Source organism: Antechinus flavipes, chromosome 3 (assembly GCF_016432865.1).
Source record: "Antechinus flavipes isolate AdamAnt ecotype Samford, QLD, Australia chromosome 3, AdamAnt_v2, whole genome shotgun sequence".
Lineage (NCBI taxonomy): Eukaryota > Metazoa > Chordata > Mammalia > Dasyuromorphia > Dasyuridae > Antechinus > Antechinus flavipes.
Genome location: NC_067400.1, coordinates 78,389,367 through 78,413,576, shown reverse-complemented (window position 1 = coordinate 78,413,576; position 24,210 = coordinate 78,389,367). Strand labels below are relative to the sequence as shown.

General features: G+C 35.4%; 1 protein-coding gene across 1 annotated transcript in view; it reads right to left on the bottom strand.

Annotated features, from left to right (window-relative positions):
- Positions 1 to 9,432: 9,432 nt before the first annotated feature.
- The window catches only part of CMKLR2 (chemerin chemokine-like receptor 2), a 46,480-nt gene continuing 31,702 nt past the window's right edge, over positions 9,433 to 24,210 (bottom strand). The window contains 2 exon segments of the mRNA XM_051983704.1: positions 9,433 to 11,461; positions 11,464 to 11,984. Of these exon segments, the coding sequence (XP_051839664.1) occupies positions 10,908 to 11,461; positions 11,464 to 11,971 (1,062 nt within the window). The 5' untranslated portion in view covers positions 11,972 to 11,984 and the 3' untranslated portion in view covers positions 9,433 to 10,907.

Here is a 24,210-nt window from a genome sequence, read left to right as displayed (position 1 = left end):
CTTTGTAGTGGCTTTTTGAATGGAATTTCTCTTATTGTTATTATTCCTGGTTTTTATTCATATTATACGGAAATACTGATAATTTCTACATGTTTATTTTGTATCCTGATGCTTTACTAAAATTATTAGTCTTCTAAATGAGTTTCTTCATTGAGATTCTGGAGGTTTTTTGCTGACTTAAATTTGTGAAAGAAGTAAAATCATCGTATTTATTATGTCACCATTATTCAAGACCAGCGTAGATTCAGTTTGATATTATTAAGTTTAGTTTCTTAGTACTAGGGGAGAATCTACCATACATCTATCACCAGAGGGCAGCATTTATGTAGCTAGACAATAGGGTAAGAATTTGACTTGGAACTGAATATAACAAAACTGAAGAAGAAGAAAAAAAGGAAAAATATAGTACATCAAGGCACGATCTCTGAATGATTAAATCTAACATTCCTTTCAATTTTATGTATCTTAATTCACTTAGATATTTGGGCATCAAACTTAAAGGCATTTAAAAGATCATTGTAAAGGGCTGAATCTCTGAGCAGATGTACTTGGATAACCGAGCACTTGAGGCTAATTACTTTTTGGACAATACTCTATTAGCATTTGCTTGGAAATGGCCCGCCCCACCATTCTGTGTGGGCTTGATCTGTTGGTATATAGAGAGATTGGGAGGAGAAAGCCAGAGTGACTCCTGGCCGGATTGGTGTGGCCATTCTTCTCATGTCCACAAAGAATAAAGATCAAGGACTTTGCTTATCCTGACTCCAGCTGATTCTAAAGTATCCAGGGTGCTAATGTGGTCATCACAGATTACTGTGATTTTGAACCATAATTTTTGAATTTTCAATAAAATTTGTTTATAATTGCAAAATACAAAGAGTTTCAATGGAAAGTTACAATTAAAACAACACAAAAGATATGGCTCTATTGTGCACTTCAGTGACAAAGCAATGGGAGGAAAACAAAAGTTATCTATAGTGATTGAAATTAACGGCATTAAGGGCAGCTAGATGGCTCAGTGGGTAGAGAACTAGCCCTGGAGTTAGAAGGAAAACACTTAACTGTGTGACCCTGGGTAAGCCACTTGACCTCAATTAAAAGGAAGGAAGGAAGGAAGGAAGGAAAAAAAAAGAAAGGAAGGAAGGAAGGAAGGAGAGAGGGAGGGAAGGAAGGAGAGAGGGAGGGAAGGAAGGAGAGAGGAAGGGAAGGAAGGAAGGAAAGAGGGAGGGAAGGAAGGAAGGAAAAAAAAAAAAACCTTAATTGATCCTATGAGATAAGGACTGCTATCAAACTGATTTTACAGAAGAGGAAATTGAGGTTCAGAGTATTTTAAGTGACTTGTCCATGATCACCTTAAATTGTCCATGATCAACTTAAATTGATTTTATTATAAACAGCTGTTATGACCCAAGTCTGAACCTGATGAAGCTTAATTACTTGAATGAAAATCAAGTACAACAGACAATCTTTTCACTGTTGTTTTCATTATATCTTTTACAATAATTAATTAAACATTTTGTTTTAAACTCTTTTCCAGGATTATAGTTTACCTAGTTTAGCTATAACATACTTTTCCTGTTGTTTAACTCCTACTGTTTGTCCTTTTCGCTATTCAGATTTATGGATGAAGAGTGGAATCCTAAAATTTCATCTGTTTTCTATTGTTAAAAATGGGGCCAAGGACTTTCATTTTCTTTCCAAAGCATGAGTATGTTATCCTCCAATTTGTTCAGTACTGTCCAACTCTTCAGGACCCTATTTGGGATTTTCTTGGCAAAGATAATGGAGTAGTTTGTTATTTCCTTCTCCAATTCTTTTAACAGCTGAGAAAAACTCAACAGGGTTGAGTGACCTGCCAAGAATCACACAGGTCAGATTTGAACTCAAATTTTCCTTACTCTAGACCTGGGGCTCTATCTACTGCACCAGCTACCTGACCATTCTCAAACTAGCCCATCTTTTTAGGCAGATCACTAGTACAATAGAGGGTGGAGCCTGGAGATTAAAGTTCTACTTTAAACTTTTATTACCTAGGTGAGGTTGGGCAGATCACTTTACTTCTGTTTGCCTCAGTTTCCTCATCTGTAAAATGGGGGTAATATTATTACCACCTCTAGAATTGTTGTGAGGATCAAATGGGATGATATTTTTACAGTGGCTAGCACAGTGCCTAGTACATTGTGAGTTATATAAATGCTACCTGCCACTACTATTATTACTGCTAATAATAACAATAATAACATTTTTTTTACTTTGATTCAGATACAGATGTGTAATCCTTCACTGGGACCACATTTTATTGCTAAGATGAGGTCTGGCTATATACATCATTAAGAATGTGATTGCCTTTTTACTGGCTGTCCCCATAATGGGAATTCTGCCTTTCTCTCTTTATATCCACTTCCATGCTTCTCTGGTCTCCTTTAAAACTCAGCTAAAATCCCCTTCCATCTCCTAATGTCTTTCCTCTGAGATTACCTCTGACTGCATGTTTGTATTTGGATACACAAAGTTGTTTGTCTTTTATCTTTCCATTTAGAATGTGAGCTCCTTGAAGACATGGATCATGTTTTTACTTTTCTTAGCATAGTGCCTGATACGTAGTAAGTGTTTGTCAACCAACAAACAACATTTTCTCTGTAGATCATACTTCTTATGATCTCATTATGATGAATTTGGTAAAATGTTTGAATTTGGTACAGAATAAATGGGTATGTCATTTCTCTGACAATTTGATCCTTTTCTTCGAGTTGTTGTTGATATTATTGACAGTTTTCACATGAATCCACTAAAGGATAAGATAATTTTGCAATCCTGTATACAAAATAATTGTAAGCTTTGGTTTTTTATCATTCATGAAATAAAATATATCCAGGTTACTATTTAGGTAATAATAAAGATAGCATATGATTAAATATCCAAATGAAAGTTCTTGGAGTTCAGAAAAGGATGAAGCAGTGAAGAACAGTTTTGTAGAGGAAGTGTGCTTTGAACTGGACTTCAGGATGAAAAGATTTTTAGAAATTTAGAAAAGTAATTTGGCACCATGCCCCCAAATGTCCTGAAACTATATATACTCATTGTCTCGGTTATACCACTGTTATGATGATGCCCCAAAGACATCATTGAAAACTTTTTTTTGAGGTAACCAAGCACTGGAAACTAAGGATGTACCCATCATTTGGGGAAAGGCTGAACAAAGAATAGACACAGGGCTTTGGTTGTCCTCCCTGAACAATCTCCACCTTAACAATCTCCTCCTTATATCACAGAACTAAATTTTGAGGAGGACACAACAATGGCAGTGCTAATTCGGTATTCTGGGAAGTGATGCTCCTCTTAATGTAGGGCAAGATTATGTTTGCTTTTTTGGCTGCTATATAACACTAGCCTACTGATGAGTTTACAGTCCCTTAAGTCCAACAGATCTTTTTCAGAGCAATTATTATCGAATGAAATTTACCCCATCTTATATTTGTGAAATAGATTTTTTTGTAAGATGAGTATAATTAAACCTATGAGAACTACTTGTGCCAAAGTATAGAATTTTACGTTTATTCTTATTGAATTTCAACTTAAAAAAAAACACATGCATTTAATACTAACACATTGAATGGAAGCAAATGAGCATCAGAAGTCTCTTCAGCAATATTTTTTTTATATTTGTACTTTATCAGGTAGCTCATACTTCTTAGGATTTGGTGTGGTGACTTGGTAAAATATTTGGATTTGGTACAGAATAAATGGGTATGCTATGTCTTTGACAGTTTGGTGTTTCTCCATTGTTTCTTTGAATTGTGATTAATATTTTTGACAGTTTTTATGTGAATCCACTAAAAGTTGAAACAATTTTACTTCTATATCTTTGCAAGAAACTTCTTTTTCCTAAAAGTCTTGTGGGAATATTTTCTGAGGAAGTTGCTTCTACACTTGTACTACAGTGGTAAAATAAGTGAAAGAGGCTTGAATTTCACTTAATTAGATTTAGCCCAATGATAAATCTAAGGCACAGTGTTATGCAAAGCATTTTGGATCCTGACTACCATCCAGTGTTTTATCTACCCCTTCTAGCTAAACGTCATCTACAAATTTGATGAGCAAGCCATCCATACCTTTATCCAAGTTAGTGATAAAAATGTAAATAGCACAGACTTGATCAGAAAAAATTATCAAAAAAAGGAAAGTTACATTTATTGGAGGGCTTGTGAGATAGGTGGGAAGGATATGGGAACTAGGATAGAGTAGCCTCCTCCTTCCGAGAAAGAAATGAAAAGAAAGAAAAGATGATAATTGAAACATTTTTGAAAATGCTCAGAGGAGGCAGCCAGTGAGTCAACAAGCATTTATTAAGCAATTTTAGTCTATTCCACGTATTATGCTAAGCTCTGGGGTTATAAACGATAGATAAGAATCAGACCAGAAAGTCAGCTTTGAAAGTTACATATGGAATTGATATTTTAAAAAGAAAATTGTACATAACAGATTCATAATTCCATGTAAATTCCTTTTTATTTAATTTTATTCTGATATGGAATTGCCTGTTTTATTGATGTTTGTTAAGTTTAGAATAAAAATACATTTATATATATTTTTTTAAAATACACTTTAAAAACAGTAGAGGATCAAATAAGGGTACCTTATTAGAGATCTCCTGCCAGACAAATATTAAAAATTACTTTTTGATTCTTGGCATATAATCAGTTCTAAAACTGATTATATCATCCAATCTAGAACTCAAACTGGTTTGCAATTCCATAAAGAGTTGCATAACTGAATTTGGGGGTTATAGAAATCAAATATTGTTCCAAGATTTATTTCTTTATGTAAAAATAAAAAAGCACATCTATCTCATTAGCATGCAAATGTGCTTTCATCTTTAATAAATGGTAAAATTGTATGTATATCAAAGAATTTTTTAAAATAAATTTCTTTATGATTTATTATAAGTAAATGTTTGATATATACCTAGTTTATATTACTATGTATCTGGGTCACATAAAAATTTCCCGGGGTAAAAAGGGGTTGTAAGTGGAAAAAAGAAACTCTGCTCTATTACACATCACTCCATCTTCTTCATAAGAATTGCATGAGATAACTTATCAAAAGTTTAGCTGAATCCAAGGTAAGTTATATCCACAGCATTCCCTTCTGTTACTAGTTTAATATTCTTGTCAAAAACAGAAAACAAGTTACAACCTCTTTTTTTGATGGTCACACTTGTCTCTTTCTTTATAATCATTGATTCTCTTTTCTAGTATTCATTTACCATCCCTTTAGTGACCCAATTTCCCAGGAAGTGAAATCAAGTTATTTGTTCTGTAATTTAAGCCCATTATTTTCTAAAAATCAGGACAATTTTCCCTTCTCCAATCTTATGTCCCTTCTCTTTTATATGATCTTTCAAATAGTACAGATAATGACTGAGAGATCATATCTGAAAGCTGTCTAGTACCTGAGGATGTAGTTCATCTTTCATTTATTAAGGACAACTAGGTCTTTTCTCCTTAGTTATTTCTTTATGTCTCTTAGTGATAATTTTCCTGTCACTCACCCTGTAGGGTGTTTGTGAGGAGGTGTATTCTCATTTGTAAGATAAGTATAATTATACCTATGAGAGCTATTTAGGTCTTTAGGTTGGTGTGAAGAATCAACTTTATGAATTACAAATTGCTGAAGAAATGTGAACTTGCAGTATTAATGCCTTTGCTACCATAAAAGATTGAGAAACCGGCTTCTCATCTTTATAAACAAAACTAGTCTTTCTTATTAAGGATGATTCCAATAGAGCCTACCTGGCTATAAATGGAGAATTAGACAACAGACTAGTAAAGATTTTCAATTTCATCATCTATGAAATAAGGATTTAAGTGCAGAGAATGTCTAAGGCTCCTTTCAGATCTAGCAATCTATAATTGTTCATTTTCATAGTTTTTTGAATCTACTATTAGAAGGGATTTTGGCAGCTATTTTGTCCAACCCCCTTACAAATGAGAAAACTGAGGTTCAGCAAAGTTAAGTCATTCTGTCTGAAATCACACAAGATTTAAACCCAGGGCTCTTTATAATAGGATCCCAATTATGGACCTAGGGGTTCTTATTAGAGACCCTGCATTTAGTGCTTTCATTTAATTTGCTTAATGGAGAACATTTTTCTTCCTGCCTTCCTTTTTTTTTTTCCTTGCCCTTAGACCCCGGGCATATTTTAAAAAATGAAAATTAGATTTAAACCCAGGAATTTCAAGAATCAAAGAGTTGCTGTCTATTAACTTGAAGGTTAATGTGCTCTAATATACTGCAAGCATTCTTCATTTGGGGTTTCAAAATCATTAAGTAAATGGTTTAATGCATATTGGCATTTGGATTACTTATTATAGTCTTTGGGTGAAACTGCTCAGAAACAAAACTGGTACTGTTAGTTCGGACTTCTTAGCTCTGTTAGAGGAATAAAAAGTTCAAATTAACAGTGGCACTAAGAAAAGAGGGATTTGTTACTTAGTTTCATTTTAAAATAGCTTGAAACAGGAATTGCTGAGGGAAAACAGTTTTATAATAGGAAAGACAACTTTATAATATGAATTCAAGTCTTCTACCTGAAAGTTCTTTCCTCTATTTCAGGCTGCCCCCTGCAACAACTTTTACTTTTCTTAACTTTTTCTCAACTTAACAAACACTCCCTCTCAAAATGAATTCTTTCAATTATCACATGATAGCACATGAAATTATGAATTTTTGCTATGTGTTTCTTTTTTAATATGTGGCTTTCACAGATGCCCTGACATTAATTTTTGTAAGATTTTGAATTCCAAATGTTTTCCCTCCCTTCTTTTCCTCCCAGTTGCCAAGATAGCAAGCAATTTGACATAAGCTATACATATATAATCATTTTAAACATATTTCCGTATTTGTCATATTGTGCATGAAAAATCAGACTAAAAGGGGGGGAAATCCCACAAGAACAAACAATAACAATAATAAAAAGGTGAAAATATTATGCTTTGATCCACATTCATTCAGTCTCCATAATTCTCTCTCTGGATGTGAATGGCATTTTCCATCCCAAATTTATTGGAATTGTCTTGGATCACTGTATTACTGAGAAGAGCTGTCTATCATAGTTGATTATTGTATAATCTTGCTGTTATTGTGTATAATCTGGTAAATGTGTATACCTGTGTATAAACTGGTAACAAAATTTTAATTTATCTCATGTCTATATAACAATAATCTTCGAATTGGTCTTTTAGCCTTGAATCTCTCTCCATTCCAATCCATCCTTCCCTCAGCTGCAAGAATAATGGTTTCTAAATCATTTGATCATGTTACCCTCTCTCATTCTCAGCTTAACACAGTAGCTCCCTATCACCTCCAGGATCAAACATAATCTTCCACATTTGACCTTGAAAGCCCTTCACAAACTGGCTTCTTCCTACTTTTCCATGCTTTCTTACATGACTCCCCTCTACAAACCCTACAATCAACTATATTAACATACTTGCTGTTCTATTTTTGTGTCTTTATATTCCTGCTTTCCTCCTATGCTTGGACTAAACCCCTTTCTTTCCTGGTCACATCTCATCTTCCTTCCTCGCCTAATACTGCTATTGCTTCGCTCTGAGATTTCCTTTTATTTATTTAGTATTTATTTTATATGAAAGTAGTTATTTGCATGTTTCACTTACATTAGAATTATAATTGACCAGTTGAAGAACAGAACCTAGCTTCCTTTAGAACATATCTCAAATTACCAGGACTTACACAGACTTTGCCTATTATTTACCAAACCATTTCTCCTTTTCTCATCATTCAGTTATTTGTGCTTCTTGCTTCTAAAATTGATATTATTTAGCAGACAAGACAGAAGGGAAAGAATAAATTGGGAAATCATTTTTACATTTGAAGGTTCTGATAAAGGCCTCATCTCTAAAATATATAAAGAATTAACTCAAATTTATAAGAATCCAAGCCATTCTCCAATTGATAAATGGTCAAAGAATATTCACAATTTTCAGATGAAGAAATTAAAACCATTTCTAGTCATATGAAAAAAATGCTCTAAATTACTATTGATCAGAGAAATGCAAATTAAGACAATTCTGAGATACCACTACACACTGCCAGAATGGCTAAGATGACAGGAAAAGATAATGATGAATGTTGGAGGGGATGTGGGAAAACAGGGACATTGATGCATTGTTGATGGAACTGTGAACGAATCCAACCATTCTGGAAAGCAATCTGTAACTATGCTCAAAAAGTTATCAAACTGTGCATATTCAACAGTGTTTTTACTTATCCCAAAGAGATCTTAAGGGAGGGAAAGGGACCCACATATGCAAAAATGTTTGTGGCAGCACTCTTTGTAGTGGCAAGAAACTGGAAACTGAGTGGATGCCCATCAGTTGGAGAATGGCTGGGTAAATTGTGGTATATGAATATTATGGAATATTATTGTTCTGTAAGAAATGACCAGAAGGATGAATACAGAGAGGACTGGAGAGACTTACATGAACTGATGCCGAGTGAAGTGAGCAGAAGCAGGAGATCATTGTACAGGGCAACAAGAAGATTATACGATGATCAATTCTAATGGTCGTGGCTCTTCTCAACAATGAGATGGTTCAGGCTAGTTCCCAAGATCTTGTGATGGAGAGAGTCATCCACACGCAGAGAGAGAACTGTGGGAACTGAGTGTGGATCACAACATAACATTCTCACTCTTTTTCTTCTTGTTCGCTTGCATTTTGTTTTCTTACTTTCTTTTTTTGATCTGATTTCTCTTGTGCAGCATGAGAATTGAATAAATATGCTTATACATAATGGATTTAACATATATTTTAACATGTTTAACATATACTGAATTGCTTGCCATCTAGGAGAAGGGGTAGGGGGAAGGAGGGAAAAATCTGAAACACAAAGGTCAATGTTGAAAAATTATTCGTGCATGTGTTTGAAAATAAAAAGCTTTAAAAAAAAAAAGAATTTAAAAAATTGATACTATTTAGTACATACTGCTGTACTTTTTTCCATGTAGGTTATATATGCCCATGTGTCTAGATCACTTGCAGGGAGTTCAGAAAAGATAATTCTAGATTTTCTTCTTCCCATTAAACCTCAATCCTTCTCCAAGGGAGGCTTTGTTTCCTGCTGGGAGGGGAAGCAGATCACTGTGGGGTTTTTTGGAGAGACAAACAGACAAAAATGACAAAGACACAGAAACAGAGACACACAGGGACACAGAGAACTAGGCTACAATTATATCTATCTGAAATATTTAAATATTGTTTTTTAAATATTGTCAATATAGGGGAAATAATGTTTAGTTCAAGCCGAACTCCTGATCTTTGTTTCTTAAAGGAAAAGGAGTGCTATAAGCTATATATCCAAAGCTCCGTTCTTCTTGGCAGATGTCAGTTAACAAAGACATGTAGCAAATAGTAGATAAATCCATTTATTCAAAAGAGAGTAATCAGAAATCAAAAAAGGCATACACATGAGATTATATCAGAAAAACACAGAAGTTATGGGTTCTCTCTTTGAGAGTGAGGTAATTCATCTCAACCAAGAGAGTCTCAGATCTCATCCAAGGGGAAATTTCCAGTCTCTAGTGTTGTAAACCAGGAATAGGGACCTGACTGAAATGACGGCTTCTATATATGTCAACTTCTTCTCAGAAGAAGGTCTTCCTGGATCTTTCTCTCTTCAGCAACCTGAAGAGATTCTGAAATGATATAACTTCTCTCTTAAAATTGGAAACCAGAAGACCAGGATCTCATTTTTTCTAGCTCTTACCAACTCTACTTCTTGGCAGGTGGAGATCAATTTCCACAGAATAGGAGAGCCTCAGTGGACCATAAGCTCCCTTTAAGCAAGAATTATTTATTTCCCTTTTGTCTATATGTGCTTGGTACGTAGCATGATGCTGTGCATACAGTAGGCACTTAGTTTGTTAAAATGAGTTATTTTTTATTTGAGATGACTTGTGCATTGGACTTTTTTTTTTTTAAATCACAATATGGAGAAGTAGTGGAATGAAGTTATGTCATCAAATCCTTCATTTTACGAACTTATTATAGGATTGTAGGAGAAGAAATCCTACAGTTCATCTTCTATTCCAACTTTTTAATTGTAAAAATAAATAACTGAGGCCCAAAGTAATTTGTTTAATATCATGGAACTGGTAGAATCAAATTCAATATTGAGTCCCAGGCTTTTTGACTTCGAATTCTGTATTTTTCCCATTTTCTTTTGGCCAAGTTTACTGTTTACTTAGATGGCAATCTGTGGCTTTTTGATGTTCTTAACATTCACTTAATCTCTCTCTCTCACTCACACACAAACAGTTTTAAGGATCTAGTTATATTTATAATAATACATTTGTCATGAATATAACATCTATACTGTGGGGAGAATGCATGAATGACATATAATTAAGAATAAACCTATTAGTGATTTTGTGGCTATATCTGTGAGGTTATTGGCAAAAATGAAAATTAATGTTAGAAGCCACATATAACTTAATATTCTTGGAAAGATCTATCTTATCTTTAATAATAAACCCCAAGATCTTTTAAGTTATTCTAAGAAAATAATAAAATACTTCAACATCAGCATAATAAGTAAGAATCAAATTAAACAAGCTTCTTCCCATATCTGTGACAACCCTAAATGGGGTTACCTCAGTCAACAGATAGAAAAATGACTCTCAGGATATCTTATAATTAGATTTGATTCAAAGATATCCCTGTCAACAGACACACGGAGATTCACTGAAAAAGTTGTTAATCAGCCAATATTTGCCTGCCTTGATTATTTTATCAGTAAAACCAGTTGCTCCTTACTCAAGTGTCATAGTTAATTTGGTTTTCTTTTGTTTTATATTGTTTAAGCTTTAATTTTGTGATTCTTCCTCACTGAGTCATTTCTAGGAGGCACAGATTCTTAGTCTCTGAGTGTTTAAACTGTTCGCTCATTGTTCCTGACCAGCTAACCTCCCGTAATGTATGTTTTAAGAGCTCAGCAACTGAAGTCCGGAAGCGAACCTGGAACTTCTTACTAATTAAGACATAAAGAAGAGGGTTCAGGCAACTGTTGAAGAAAGCTAAACCGGTAGAGAGGGGAAGTCCTGCCTGAAGCACATGGTGGAAGTGGTCGCTGTGGTGAATTGAGAGCTCCCAAATGCTGAAGAGGTGAAAGGGGGTCCAACAAATGACAAAGGCCAGCACCACGGCCAGTATTGTCCAGAAGTACTTGCTGGACGTTAGAGTTGCTCTCTTCTTCACCTGGAGGACAAGCAGTGAATAACAAATGATCATGGTGAGCCCGGGAAGGAGATAACCAAAAACAAATTTTATCCAGGTCAGAACATGGTGCCTCATTAAAATGATGCTGGTATCATTCTGGTGGAAATTGTTGTAGCAGATGGTGCGGCTGTTGAAGTTCAGAGTCTCTCTGAAGTACAAGCAGGACCAGCGATCATAACTGCCATCAGCCAGACTAGAGCAATGACAAAAAGGGCATTTTTTGGCGTTCGGTAACGTTGAGAGAAGATGGGGTGAATCAGATGAATGTACCGGTCCAGGCTGATCACCGTGAGGAAGAACACACTGGCAAACATGTTCAACAGGGCAATGAAGGAGTTGGCTTTACACAGCCAGGTGCCAAAGGGCCAGTGGAAATTCATGGCCACGTAGGAGATGTAAAGAGGCAGGAAGAGAACAAAAATGAAATCCGCAATGGCCAGATTGAGGAACCAGAGAGTGGCCACTGTCTTTTTCCACTTAAACCCTGTGAACCAGATGACAATGGCATTTCCTGGCACCCCAAGGACAAATGCTAAGCTATATAACACAAGAGAAATCCATTGTACAGTTCCCAGGTGAGCCTTCTCTTCCAATTCCTGCTCTTCTTGAGAAAATTCAAAGGAATAGGTGTAATTCTCAGAATCATCAAAGAGATATTCAAACTCTTCCATGATGTCTTGCTGCCTGGAAAATTAGGAAATTATAAAAGAAATTTAAAATAAAAAAAAAAGGGAAACTTCACTTAATAACGAGCACAGATGAAGGAAAATTTTTTCATCATGTTAGACCTGAAATAGTATAATTAGTTTCTGGTCAGACGTTCAAACTCTACTACAAATACAAGTTAACACATTTTCTGAGTAGGCATTGTGCCAAGCAACACAATACTGTATTTAGAAAAGTTATTTCCTTGGCCTCCCTTTTTTCATTTTTAAATAGGAAAAAATAATTATCATTCACTTAATTTGTTGAGAAATTACAAGACTTTTTATTTATAAAGTGTTTAAAGTTTTCTAAAATGACATTTTGTTACATGTCTTCTAGACAGTTCTATTAGTCTGATTCAGATTAAATTTACTGGGTTCATTAGAATTTTTAACATATAATAAATAGCCTTTGGGTACTTAATGTTTACATGTGGAGAGATACCAAATCTCTATAAGTTATGATCTACTTAAGACACAAGTGTAAATTCCTTGATATCAAGAATTATGTTTTATAAATCTTTGTATTTTCTGTAATAGTGTTCAACACAAACCTTGAACATAGAGGATACTAAATAAACACTTGTTGAATGAATGAATGATTCCTAGAATTTCAGAGCAAGAAGGGATCAACCCTTTCAATTTTAGGGATGAAGAAACTGACTGAAAAAGGTTATGCTATTTTGACAATATCAGGCCAGTCATCAGAAGGTTATAAAATCAAATCAGTTAATTGAGTGTAGTAAGATGAAAAATAATGTAATATGTAATAACATCATCTTACAAACGCCTCAGAAACAAAAGAGAAATAAGATGTGAGGCTAAATTTAATTTCTGCCAAACCACAGTCAATTTTCCCAGCAACTTTGATCAAATAATGAGCCCTTAAGAATCCTTGGGTTTACTGAACACTAGCTTCCTAGATTCATTTTCTTCTGTATATTGTGTATCTTACTTATATCTTCCTCTGAATGACACTTCTGTCTCCCTTTCTTTTTTTTTTTCTCTTTCTGCTTCCTCCCTTTCTCTCTTGCTTAACTTCCAAATTGTTTAAGGTAACAGTGGGTGTCAGTACAGAATAGTTCTGTTTGTACATGATAATGGGAGTACAAGATAATTCCACAGGGTCAGCTTGTTCCTCACTGGGGCCCACTTAAATATTGGATTGCTAGTTACCAAACTGATTTGATCTTTTTTGCTTTGTAGTACACCTTGAAGTCTAGTACTGCTAGGCCATTTCCTTCTCATTTTTCTCCCACAGTTATTCCCTTGTGATTTTTGACCTTTTGTACCTCCAGATGAATTTGGTTATTATTTATTCTAGTCCTATAGAACAATGGTTCTCAAAGTGTGGTCCAGAGAAACCCTTTCAGAAGGTCCACAAATTAGAAATTTATTTTATTTTATTATATTATATATTATATATATATATATATATATGGAGAGAGAGATTATATATATTTTATTGTATTATAATCTATATATTAGAAAGTAATTTTTATTTCTAATATGGTAAATATCTATAAATATAACTCATGTAAACAAAAACTTTTTGGACAGATCCTCAATAATTTTAATAGTCTAAAGATACAAGAACAAAGGTTTGAGAACCCCCACTATAGAGTGCAGTCCTTTGGAAGGTCAGTAATTTCCTGGTCGTCTTCCAGGCCAGTGGAAATAGGAATGAATTCCTAAATTGGGATGAACTTCCATGCTGAAGACACTAGAGGGAGGGCTACTTCATCTTGTTGCTGTAGTGTCCCTAAGGGCAGCTTCCTCAGCTGTCACCTGCAGAATTTGGATGTTCAATCTGGGGGAAATTGACTGCAGCTGGTCCCCTCCAAAGCCCCACCTCCACAGCTGTCCGATGCAAAAACCCTTACCCTTCAATTGTCCATTGTTACAGCTCTGCCTCTCTATGGCATCTCTAACTGCCATTTCCACAGCTGTCAATCTCACAAGCTCTGTTTCTCTAGCTGTCCTTGACCCCATATCTCTTTTCTGCCGCTCCGCCCCGCACTTCCTAGCTGCTTTTGCCAACTGCTCAGCAGAGCCGCTTAAGATTTTTAGTGCTTTTTCTCCCCCAGCTTTCTATGCTCCCAGCTACATACATTATTAGCCTGTTAGATTCAGCCTTCTTTTTGTCTTTTGTTTCACCCGAAACGTATGGGAAAAATGGCTGCTTAGGCTGTGGTTATATTTTTTCCCTGTCTTCCCTCAACTAAAGGTCGTCAGCTCTGATTCCCATCTAGGATAGAAGGAATTATTTTAAATGCCTTCCTCCCTTCAGGGGATGGGCAATGGAACAAATACCTCTAAAGGCACTTTCCTCTTGCTTTGCTCTCTGTGACTTGGAACATACTCATTCATCTCTCTGCAAGTCTCTTTCCTTTCTCATCATGGCAGCTAGCACCTGGACATGCAAATTTCCCAGAAACTTTACAGAGTCTAAGGCTGGGAGGTAACCCAGAAAGGTACAATTTAGTTGTTTCTGTCATTTCTGATGGCAGAACAAAAATCTCATGCCTCTCATTCTATTTTGGCACAGATTAGGTATTTCATGTTAAGATAATACTTCCTTCTTTCCTTCTTCTATGTTTTCCCCATCAAGATCTCTCAAATATGAAATATTTCTGTGCATCCCATTTGTTTTCATCGAAATGAATATTTCATAATCTATATCTTTCTTTTCCTCTCTCTCTCTCTCTTTCACAGACATATCACATGCATACAGTTGCCCAAATCTATTAGAACATTATCTGGTATGATTGAAATTCTTAGAACCATCCTTCCAAGTTGGTAGCGTGACCTGAAGGATTTGAAGATGTCCATTTCCCAAAGAGACCCATGTGCTATGGAAGTTGTGAAAATATTCTATATTCCATTTATTTACCTACCCCCATGGTACTATTTCACTTTGGGAATAAAATGCCATTTAGTGATTTGAATCCAGTTATGCAAGGGAGCATGTGAGTTGTAAAATCTTGACATCAGAAAGGGTAGAGGGATTACTAATCTATTAAGTCAAGATTATTATAATAATAAGATCATCAGTAAGTATATTTGGTCAAGAATGAATTTTTTTTTTGAAATTTTAAAATTTGACTGCTAATCTTAGATCTAATTTGAAGTTTGGCATATAGGGAGAAATTTGTTATTCAGACCTAGTTTAATCCCATGAAATTATGCTATTTATGTGCAATTTAAATTACATCTCATGCTTGCACCAATAAAACCTACATCAGAGCTTTATGATATTTTTGTACTTTACAAAGTCCAGACAACAGAAAATGTAAATCAAATATCATACTTTCTCTATATAATCACAATTTCTCTCTTTCCTTCTTTCCTTCGTTCCTTCCTTCCTTCCTTCCTTTGTAATGCCGGAGAAACTGAGCAAGACAGAGATTAGAGATCAATTCAATAGTTTATTAAATGGAGAGATATACTGGGACCAGTGGATCCATGTTTGGTCCCAGGGCTGGACGAGACTAACATCGCAAAGAGTCTACAGAATCACTGAGCAAGCTTTTTTATAGGATAACAAGAACAATGACATAATGGGGCAGGTACCTGGGATGACACAATGGAGGGATGTACTGGAGAGGCTACTGATATTCTAATGACATTTAAAATAGATAAACCTTTATCCTGTCAAATATTAAGAAAGAATGATATTCTAATAACATCTAAAATGGATAAACCTTTATCCTGTCAAACATGAAGAAGGAATGTCTATAACCTTTATCTCATCAACCATTTAAGAGGGAATGATTATAGCCTGGGGTTTTGGGGCCGAGCAACTGAGGTAGACCTTTATCTCATCAAACATTAAGAGGGAAAAGTTATAACCTGAGGCAGAATAACTAAATAGGACAATTGGAGAAACTGGGTTGTGGTACAACACCTTCCTTCCTTCCTTCCTTCTCTCTTTCCTTCCTTCCTTCCTTCCTTCCTTCCTTCTCTCTTTCCTTCCTTCCTTCCTTCCTCCTCTTTCCTTCCTTCCTTCCTTCTCTCTTTCTTCCTTCCTTTCTTTTTCCTTCCTTCCTTCCTTCCTTCTTTCCTTCCTTCCTTCTTTCCTTCCTTCCTTTTTTCCTTCCTTCCTTCCTTTCTTCCTTCTCTTTCCTTCCTTCCTTCTCTCTTTCTTCCTTCCTTTTCTCTTTCCTTCCTTTCTTTTTTCTTTCATTTTTGTTGCAGAAACTTTACAAGTTTAGATTTGGTTCCCCCTTATTTGGGGGATCAAATCAGTTTGAGATACTTTCTTTTACCCTCAGTTTTCCCTCTCTACCAATGGATACCAAAGTGTCTCTTCTGTGATTATTCTTGGCTGAAGCTATTTACTTTGGATGAATAAAGAGACGAAGGAAAAAGCTTTTCTTTGAATTCTCAGTTAAATCTGAAAATGACTCCTCTAGTGTGAGAGACATTAAATATAATGATAGCAATGAGACAACACCCCAAAATTTGGGAGATGTAGCCAAAGCAGTCCTTGCGGAAAATTTGAAAACTTATATGAATTTACAGAGATTTAAGTGAGCCAGAAGAATCAGGAGAACAATTTCATAATATCAATAAACAATTTTGAAAATTTATATAAACTGATGAATAATGAAATGAACAGAACAAGAAACTATACAATAACAGAAACATTGTAAATACAAACAACTTTGAAAGATGCAAGAACTGTGAACAAAGCAAGGATCATTCAACAATTCCAGGGAACTGGTGATAAAACACTATCCAGTAAAAGACATGGCAGAATTAAGGTGGAGAATGAGATGTGCATTTTTGTATTTATACTCTTTGTGGGAAATTCTTTTTCTTGGCTGCATATTTGTTCAAGGAAAAAAAAGTTTTTCTTTTTAAATGGGGGAGCAAAAATGGATTTTAGGTGCTTTTTTTAAATTGAGAATGTGGAGGGTTACAGATGTGAAATATTGCATGCATTTTTCAGATAAGATCACTATATTATTGATTTTATTTAATTATTTTATTTTGTTACAAAAAGCTTATCATGAAGTAGAAGATTGTAAATGTATGTAATAAAAAAAGAAGACAATTCAATAAAACTTTTTTAAAAATCACAATACTCAGATTATAATATATTTTTAATTGTGACTAGACTTTTGTAAAGAGGCAGCTGAGTTTTACTATAGATAAAATTCCAGGCCTGGAGTCAGAAGACTCATCTTTGTAAGTTCAAATCTGGCTCAGACACTAATTGTATGATTTTGGGCAAGTGCCTTAACTCTAATTGCCTCAGTTTCCTCTGCTGCAAAATAAAATGGAGAAGAAAATGGAAAACTGCTCTAATATCTTTGCCAAAAAAAATCCCCAAATGGTCATAGAGTTGGAAACAACTGAACAACAATAAAAAATGCTGAAGACTCCTAGCAGAGGATTTTTGAGTTCTGAGTATGATCTATGAAAGAAGCCCATTTTGCTCACTAAGAATCAGTTCTGGTCCATTTATAAAGAACCTCATTCTTGAGGACACAAAATACTTGATTAGTGAATTTTATGGATGACTTACTTTGTGAGATCTGTCTGTCTTCCCGGGGGAAGTGAGCTTGACCTAATTTTAAAAAGAGGGGTGGGTGGGGCTTGAATGGAGCTATATCCGAATGTTTTTTACTTGGGCAGAACATAAAATGCTGCCCCACCCAGGACATACTCAAAATGTTTGGCTTGGTGATATCCCTAACTTCTCTTTGGAAGAATGTCCCCAGGGAAAGATTACTGGAGGGAGAAGAGGCAAAGAAATATTTTATCAAACCACCCAGCCTCGCCACCACCCAAGGGAGCAATGAAAGAAGGCTCCTTCTGGAGTTAGAGAATTCTACCTTTGACACTACCCAGGTGACATGGGGCAAGTCGCTTCTCTTCAGGTCTCAGGCTTCTGAGTTGCTTCTAGCTCTAGATTAGATCGATGATCCTGTGAAATGGGTTGACTATGGTTGATGCTGACAATTCACTTCTGATTGGTGTTCAATATCAACTGTCAGGGGTCCTCAAACTTTTTAAATAGGGGGACAGTTCACTGTCCCTCAGACTGTTGGAGGGCCCGACTATAGTAAAAACAAAAACTTTGGTTTGTGGGCCTTTAAATAAAGAAACTTCATAGCCCTGGGTGAGGGGATAACGTCCTCAGCTGCTGCATCTGGCCCATGGGCGTAGTTTGAGAACCCCTAATTCTAAGTCAGTTGAGGCAAAAAGGTTATTTTCCTCAATTCAGTGACAATATGGTCTTGCATCAGAGTTAACTCAATCTCAGCATCTTTGCTCTCCATACCAATGAATACCATATCGTGGAAGTTCAGAGTCTATCAGTGAGGTACATGCCATACTTGGTCAACTTCAGGACATGGTGGACTAAGGTTGCCAGACTGCCGTGGTGCCATTGGTGGGTGGCGAAATATGGTCTTTATCCACAGCTGGTCAACAGGGTGGGATTCAACCAATGGCTGGGAACATGTCACCTCCTGATTCCCTCCCTCCTGGAGTTTGCCCTTCTACATCAATGAGTTTCAATTTCCAAAGGAAGACAAAGGCAACGAGTGAAGGAGGAATTCACATTTACATGTAATTCAGTTCAGCCGATAGTAAATGCCAGTCATATTCAAGGTTCTGTGCAGATCATGTGGGAATTTTACAAAATAAACATTGCCTGCCCTTGCCCTCCAGGAGCCTATATTCTATTGAAATGTTAACCTTTGACAATTTACAAAGCATGTTCCTCCCAACAGCTCTTTAAGATAGGTACTTCCTATCTTATTTATTGTTCCCATTCTACTGATAAAATAATTGACGCTCACTGTGCTAAAGTTTGAAGATAGTAGGGATTTATAAGATCTTTATCTTATAGATGAAGAAAATGAGACCCAGAGAGGTTAATAATTCTCCCAAAGTTACATAGCCAGAAAATGGCAAAGCTAGATTTGAACATTTCTCTACTACAAGCTGTTCCTTTCCTTCTTATTAATGAGTTGGAGTGATTGATTACTCCACCCAACTCAGAACAGGGGTAAGCATCTTAAGGCTAATAATGAACAATCACATGAAAAGTGAGCATACTCTGAAAAGTCTTCCTGAGTCTAAATTCTCCTTCAATACACAATTCTCTCTCCAATTGTTCCATTCAAAATGAATGGAAACTATCCACATGCAATATTGCACATCAGCCTCTGGGATGCTCCCAGTTAAAATTATTTTATTAAACAGGGAGAAGCCTAAGTCCCCGTATAAAGACTGATTCAAATTTAGAAATTCCTACACATTTTGAATTGCACTTGAAATTTAAGGGGGAAAAAAGCAAAATTGCTTTTTACACCATATCTATGACTTAAACTTGCTTTAGTTATTTAACCTGGCTATGGAATCTACAGGACAATTAAGTAATTGGCTGTGCTTCTCTGGTCACCATACCACAGAAATGAATGACACAAGAATATTTCAGAAGATCTATTATAGATGATCTAGTCTAATTCTTTCATTTTACAGATGGGAAAACTGAGGTCTGGGAAAGGTCAGTGAACTATTTAAAAAAGAGTTGATGTATTCCTCATCCAGTGTTCTTTCCACCACACCATACGACCTCATTTTAGTTATCCTGAATTTATGATCTTGCCTGGATGCCATTAGAGAGCTTTCATAATTATATGATTAAGATTCCTGAAGCTCCACTTTTCATTCTGAAATTAAAATTATAGCTTGTTCTTATGCAGTGCTGAGTTCCAGGATAATTTGTCAGAAAAATAAAATTAAAAAGCCAAATCATATGATTTTCAAAGAATAATGATGACCTTGTTGACTGTTTATGATTCTTGAAGTGTGCCAAATGATGACTGAATGCTTAGAGGCAGTGCTCACAGAACAGGTTCTATGTGGGGTTTTTTAGTTTTTTTAAAAGAGGTGTCTTTAGCAGTTACAAGGGATAAGGGACATCCTTGCCCCCTGATCTACCGTCAGTTCTAAAAAGATCATGACAAAAAGGTATTTTCCATTCCCACAGGACCAGAAGGGTTTGGCTCTCCTTCTATAGAGTGGGAGTAAGGCTGGGAGGAAGCATCCGTTGCTAAAAATAAGCTACTTTGATCTTGACTATATTATTAGAATTTTAAATGTCCAAGATGAAGGGAGTATGTAATAGTGGCTTTGTACTCGGACAACTTTTGGATCTTTGTGCTTAATTTTAGCTGCCACATGTTAAAGGGGACATTGACAAAGGAGAGTATGTCCAGAGGAGGATGGTCATATAATGATATTTTGGAAAAGTGTATCATTTGAAGAATAATAAAGGGACCTGGGGCATAGTTTAGAGAAAAAGGCATTCGGGGTGGGGAAAATGAACATGTCGGTTGTCTTCAAATGCTTGAAAGGCTAACTCTATGGAAATGGAGTAGGTTTTTTCTGCATTGTTTTAAAAAGACCATCACCAATGGTTGGAAACTATAGGAAAATAGATTTCAATTCAAGATTTAGTTTAATTTAAAATCTTTCTAATAGTAGAGCTGCCCAAAACCAGAAAGGGCTGCCTCATCAAGTAACTTACTCTCTGTCCCTGAAAGAGATCAGGCATCTGTTGGCAATGTTTATAAAAGGAATTCATCCATGAAGTGAGAAGATTCTCTCATTGACGAGAGTTTTTTCCACTCTTACCTCCAAAGAAGGGAGCAAACTGAGGTTTAGGTACTAGGAATTTTTTCAAGTCTTCTTCAACATTAGATTAGAGTTAGGAGCAAAGATATCTGTATTTCCATAATAGATAAGGTTCTGGAATAATAACCAATATGGAAATAAATGGACCAGGCCTGTCTTGGGGTTATTGAGGATCATAACAACAGCAACAATAGTAGTGTTCAGTTGCTTCAGTTGTGATTCTTTGCGACCCTATTTGAGGTTTCTTGATAGAGATGTTGGAATAGTTTGCCATTTCTGTTCTAACTCATTTTACAAATGGGGAAACTGAGGTAAACACGGTTAAGTGACTTGTCCAGGATTACACAGCTAGTAAGTGTCTGAAGTAGGATTTGAGCTCATAAAGATAAGCTGATTTTAGACCTGGTGTTTTATCCACTGTGTCACCTAGCTGCCCCGATAATAATAGCTAAGCATTTATACAATAGCTATTGCAGATCAAACACTGTGTAGAGTACTTTAGAAATATCATCTCATTTGATATTCACAATAAACATGGAATATAGGAGCGTTATTATACCCATTTTACAGTTGAGGAAAGTGAAACAAATCAAAGTTAAGGGACTTGCCCAATCACACAAATAGCAAGTATCTGAAATTAGAAGTGAATTTGGGTCTTCCAGATGCAACTCTCTATCAACTGCATCACTTACTGATATCGAATTTAAAATTTTTATTTTAATTTAACTTTTGTTGTTGTTAAGGCAATTGGGATTAAGCAACTTGCCCAGGGTCACACAGCTAGGAAGTGTTAAGTATCTGAGGCTGAATTTGAATTCAGGTCCTTCTGACTTTAGGGCCAATGCTCTATCCACTGTGCTATCTAGCTGCCCCTTGAAGGACTCTTTTAGAAGACATAGTCAATGTTTTTGGTGGTACCATTACCATATACTTCAATTAACTTGGCATTAAAATTTCATCTTACAGAGAGTGCAGGCTAATATTGGAGCACCCAAATATTTTATTTAATTTTTAAGTAACTGTGATTCCTTTGCTGGGGAAGAAAGAAGCAGAAGAGATTTTACTTGAAACAAGGCACTTGCTCCTTGCTTACTAGATTAATTGCTAGTGATATAATTTTGGAATAAGACTCTTCAAGAAAGAGACACACATTGTTGTGCATGTCTAATGACCATGAGCTTGAAAATTTGAAGAAAGGGGACACGGTTGAGAGAAAATTTAGAACGTCCGCTCCCATGCTCCAGTGATTTGGATCAGTATATGCAGCTGTTAAAAGTTGTACAGACTGGAGTAAACAATGAAAATGAATAATTGCTAGAAAAGGGAGTGGGAAAGCAAGGAGGAATGTCTAAAAGGATTTAGATTTTAAATTGTTTTTTTTAAATCTTTCAGGTTAATTAAAATAAATGCTATCATAAAATAAGCACCTATTGGGTACATTTTTTTTTTTTTTTTTTGATGCTCTGTGGATAAAGGAAATCTGAGGAAGGAATCATCTTTGTGCCTTCCATTTGGGGTTTTCTTGGCAGAGATATTGGAATGGCTTGCCATTTCCTTCCTCAGGTGAGGAAACAGGTAAAGAGGGTTAAATGATTTGCTCAGGATTATACTGATAACTGGCAGTTGTGGCAGTCCATAAGAATAAAGTTTAATCAGTTCCTTTCTTTTTTGAAAAAAGATTCCTGCTTTTCTCAGAGCATAGTGAAGGGAAAAATTCAATCAGTTTAAATCTCAGACCTTTCTTCAGCAATGTCCCCTCAAGATTTTCTGGGAGAAAGGTTGATGGAATTCTTGTAGGTTATTACAAGTCTTCTTTGATTACTTATCAGTGTTTTTTATGTTCACTTATTTCTAAAATAGAACATAGTCATTAATGATTCTCCCACCTATATATTCACAATTTGAGATTGATGAGATGAGGAAACTATTTTATGGGAGAAGAGACTTTCCCAGTTTTATTCTGGAATGGGAACCAAGACAACTTTCAGCAGTTTTGATAATTTAATTTATTTAGCTATTCCTAAAGCACAGCCACTAGACAGAATTTGAACCTAAGAATTAAGAAGGAGATGAGCCAGTAGCAGAGAGGGATTAAGTTGGTATGGTTGTTCTGTACTACATATGAAAGACCAAGCAACAAACTGCCAAATCTCCTTAAGGGCTAGCCTACTAATTATTTTTATACAACAAATATCGGATTATAATAATTAGCACTAATTTTAGCAAAACTGATTATTCCTTATATTTGTAGTGTGACTGTATCAGTGTGGCTGACAAAAAGGCAAGAATGAATCTCCTCATATTTTTCTAAGGGAGATTTTGATTCCTGCCAAGAGGGAAAGCAGGTGAATGGGCCCAGGGATGGGCCATTTTATTTTCCTCAAGAAGAAGGGGTAGCAGCCTAGAACTAAATCTACTTGCTCTATTAAATATTATTAGTGTAGGGAAAGTAATATTTAAGTCCAGGCTAAATTTCTGATCAGTCTTCATTAATAGGAAAGCTTGAGCTCTAATCTTTCTTGCTTGAACCCTTTCTACCATACAAAGCCAAGAATTACATATTTATTTAGCATTTTATAATTCACAAATACAGATTATCTCCTTTGATCTTCACAACAATTCTATGAAGTAGATAGAGTTATTTTTTGTTTAAGATGAGTTTAAACTATTTGTACATGGTCACACAGCTAGTAAGTGTATCTTGCAGAAACAATTACTTTTTGATAATATTGACAAGAGAATGAATTATAAAATTTTCCCCACAAGAAATGATAATAATCAAGGTAACAAATCCTGTCTATTTTAAATCTGTTAAAATTAAGCTTTCATAGTTTAAAAATATACTTACACTTTTGGGATACCACCTTATACTACCTGTCTTACCAAAAGATTGTATTCCCTTCCAATTCTGAAATAGGATACAAAATGGTAGGGCAGTTGACAGAGTGACAAGTCTGGAGTCAGAAAGACCTGAATTCAAATGTGGCCTCAGACACTTATTAACAATGAAATGAAATAATAATTTAAAAATGCTTAGCACAGTACCTGGGACTTGGTAAGTACTATCTAAATGTTAGCTCTTATTATTAGTGCTATTGTTATAATTAAACTTCAGATCAATTGTTTTATAGTGTAATGGTACAATCACAACTGTGAGATATGAGCAAATTTCTTCGTAATTCTGAGCCTCAGTTACCTCATCTCTAAAGTGGGGATAAACCTGTATATTCTACCTCAAAAAGATGAGGACCAAATGAGATAATGTATTTAATACTGTCTAAATGTGAGTGATCATCATACATTTCTGCCTGGATTGCTTACTGAAAAGAGTCATGGGAATTTGCAGGGTCATATAGCATTATATTTCTATTCCCTCAGTTTTAGTTACATTCATTATCTTTGGCTCTTAATGTTAATTTTTCTATATTGAAGTTTGGATAAGATGATAGAAAAAAATCTTTATTGCTCTGCCCAGTGATTTTTTTTAAAAAATTATTTTATTTTTTGTTATATTTGAGTTCCAAATGGTTTTCTCCCCTATCTTCCAA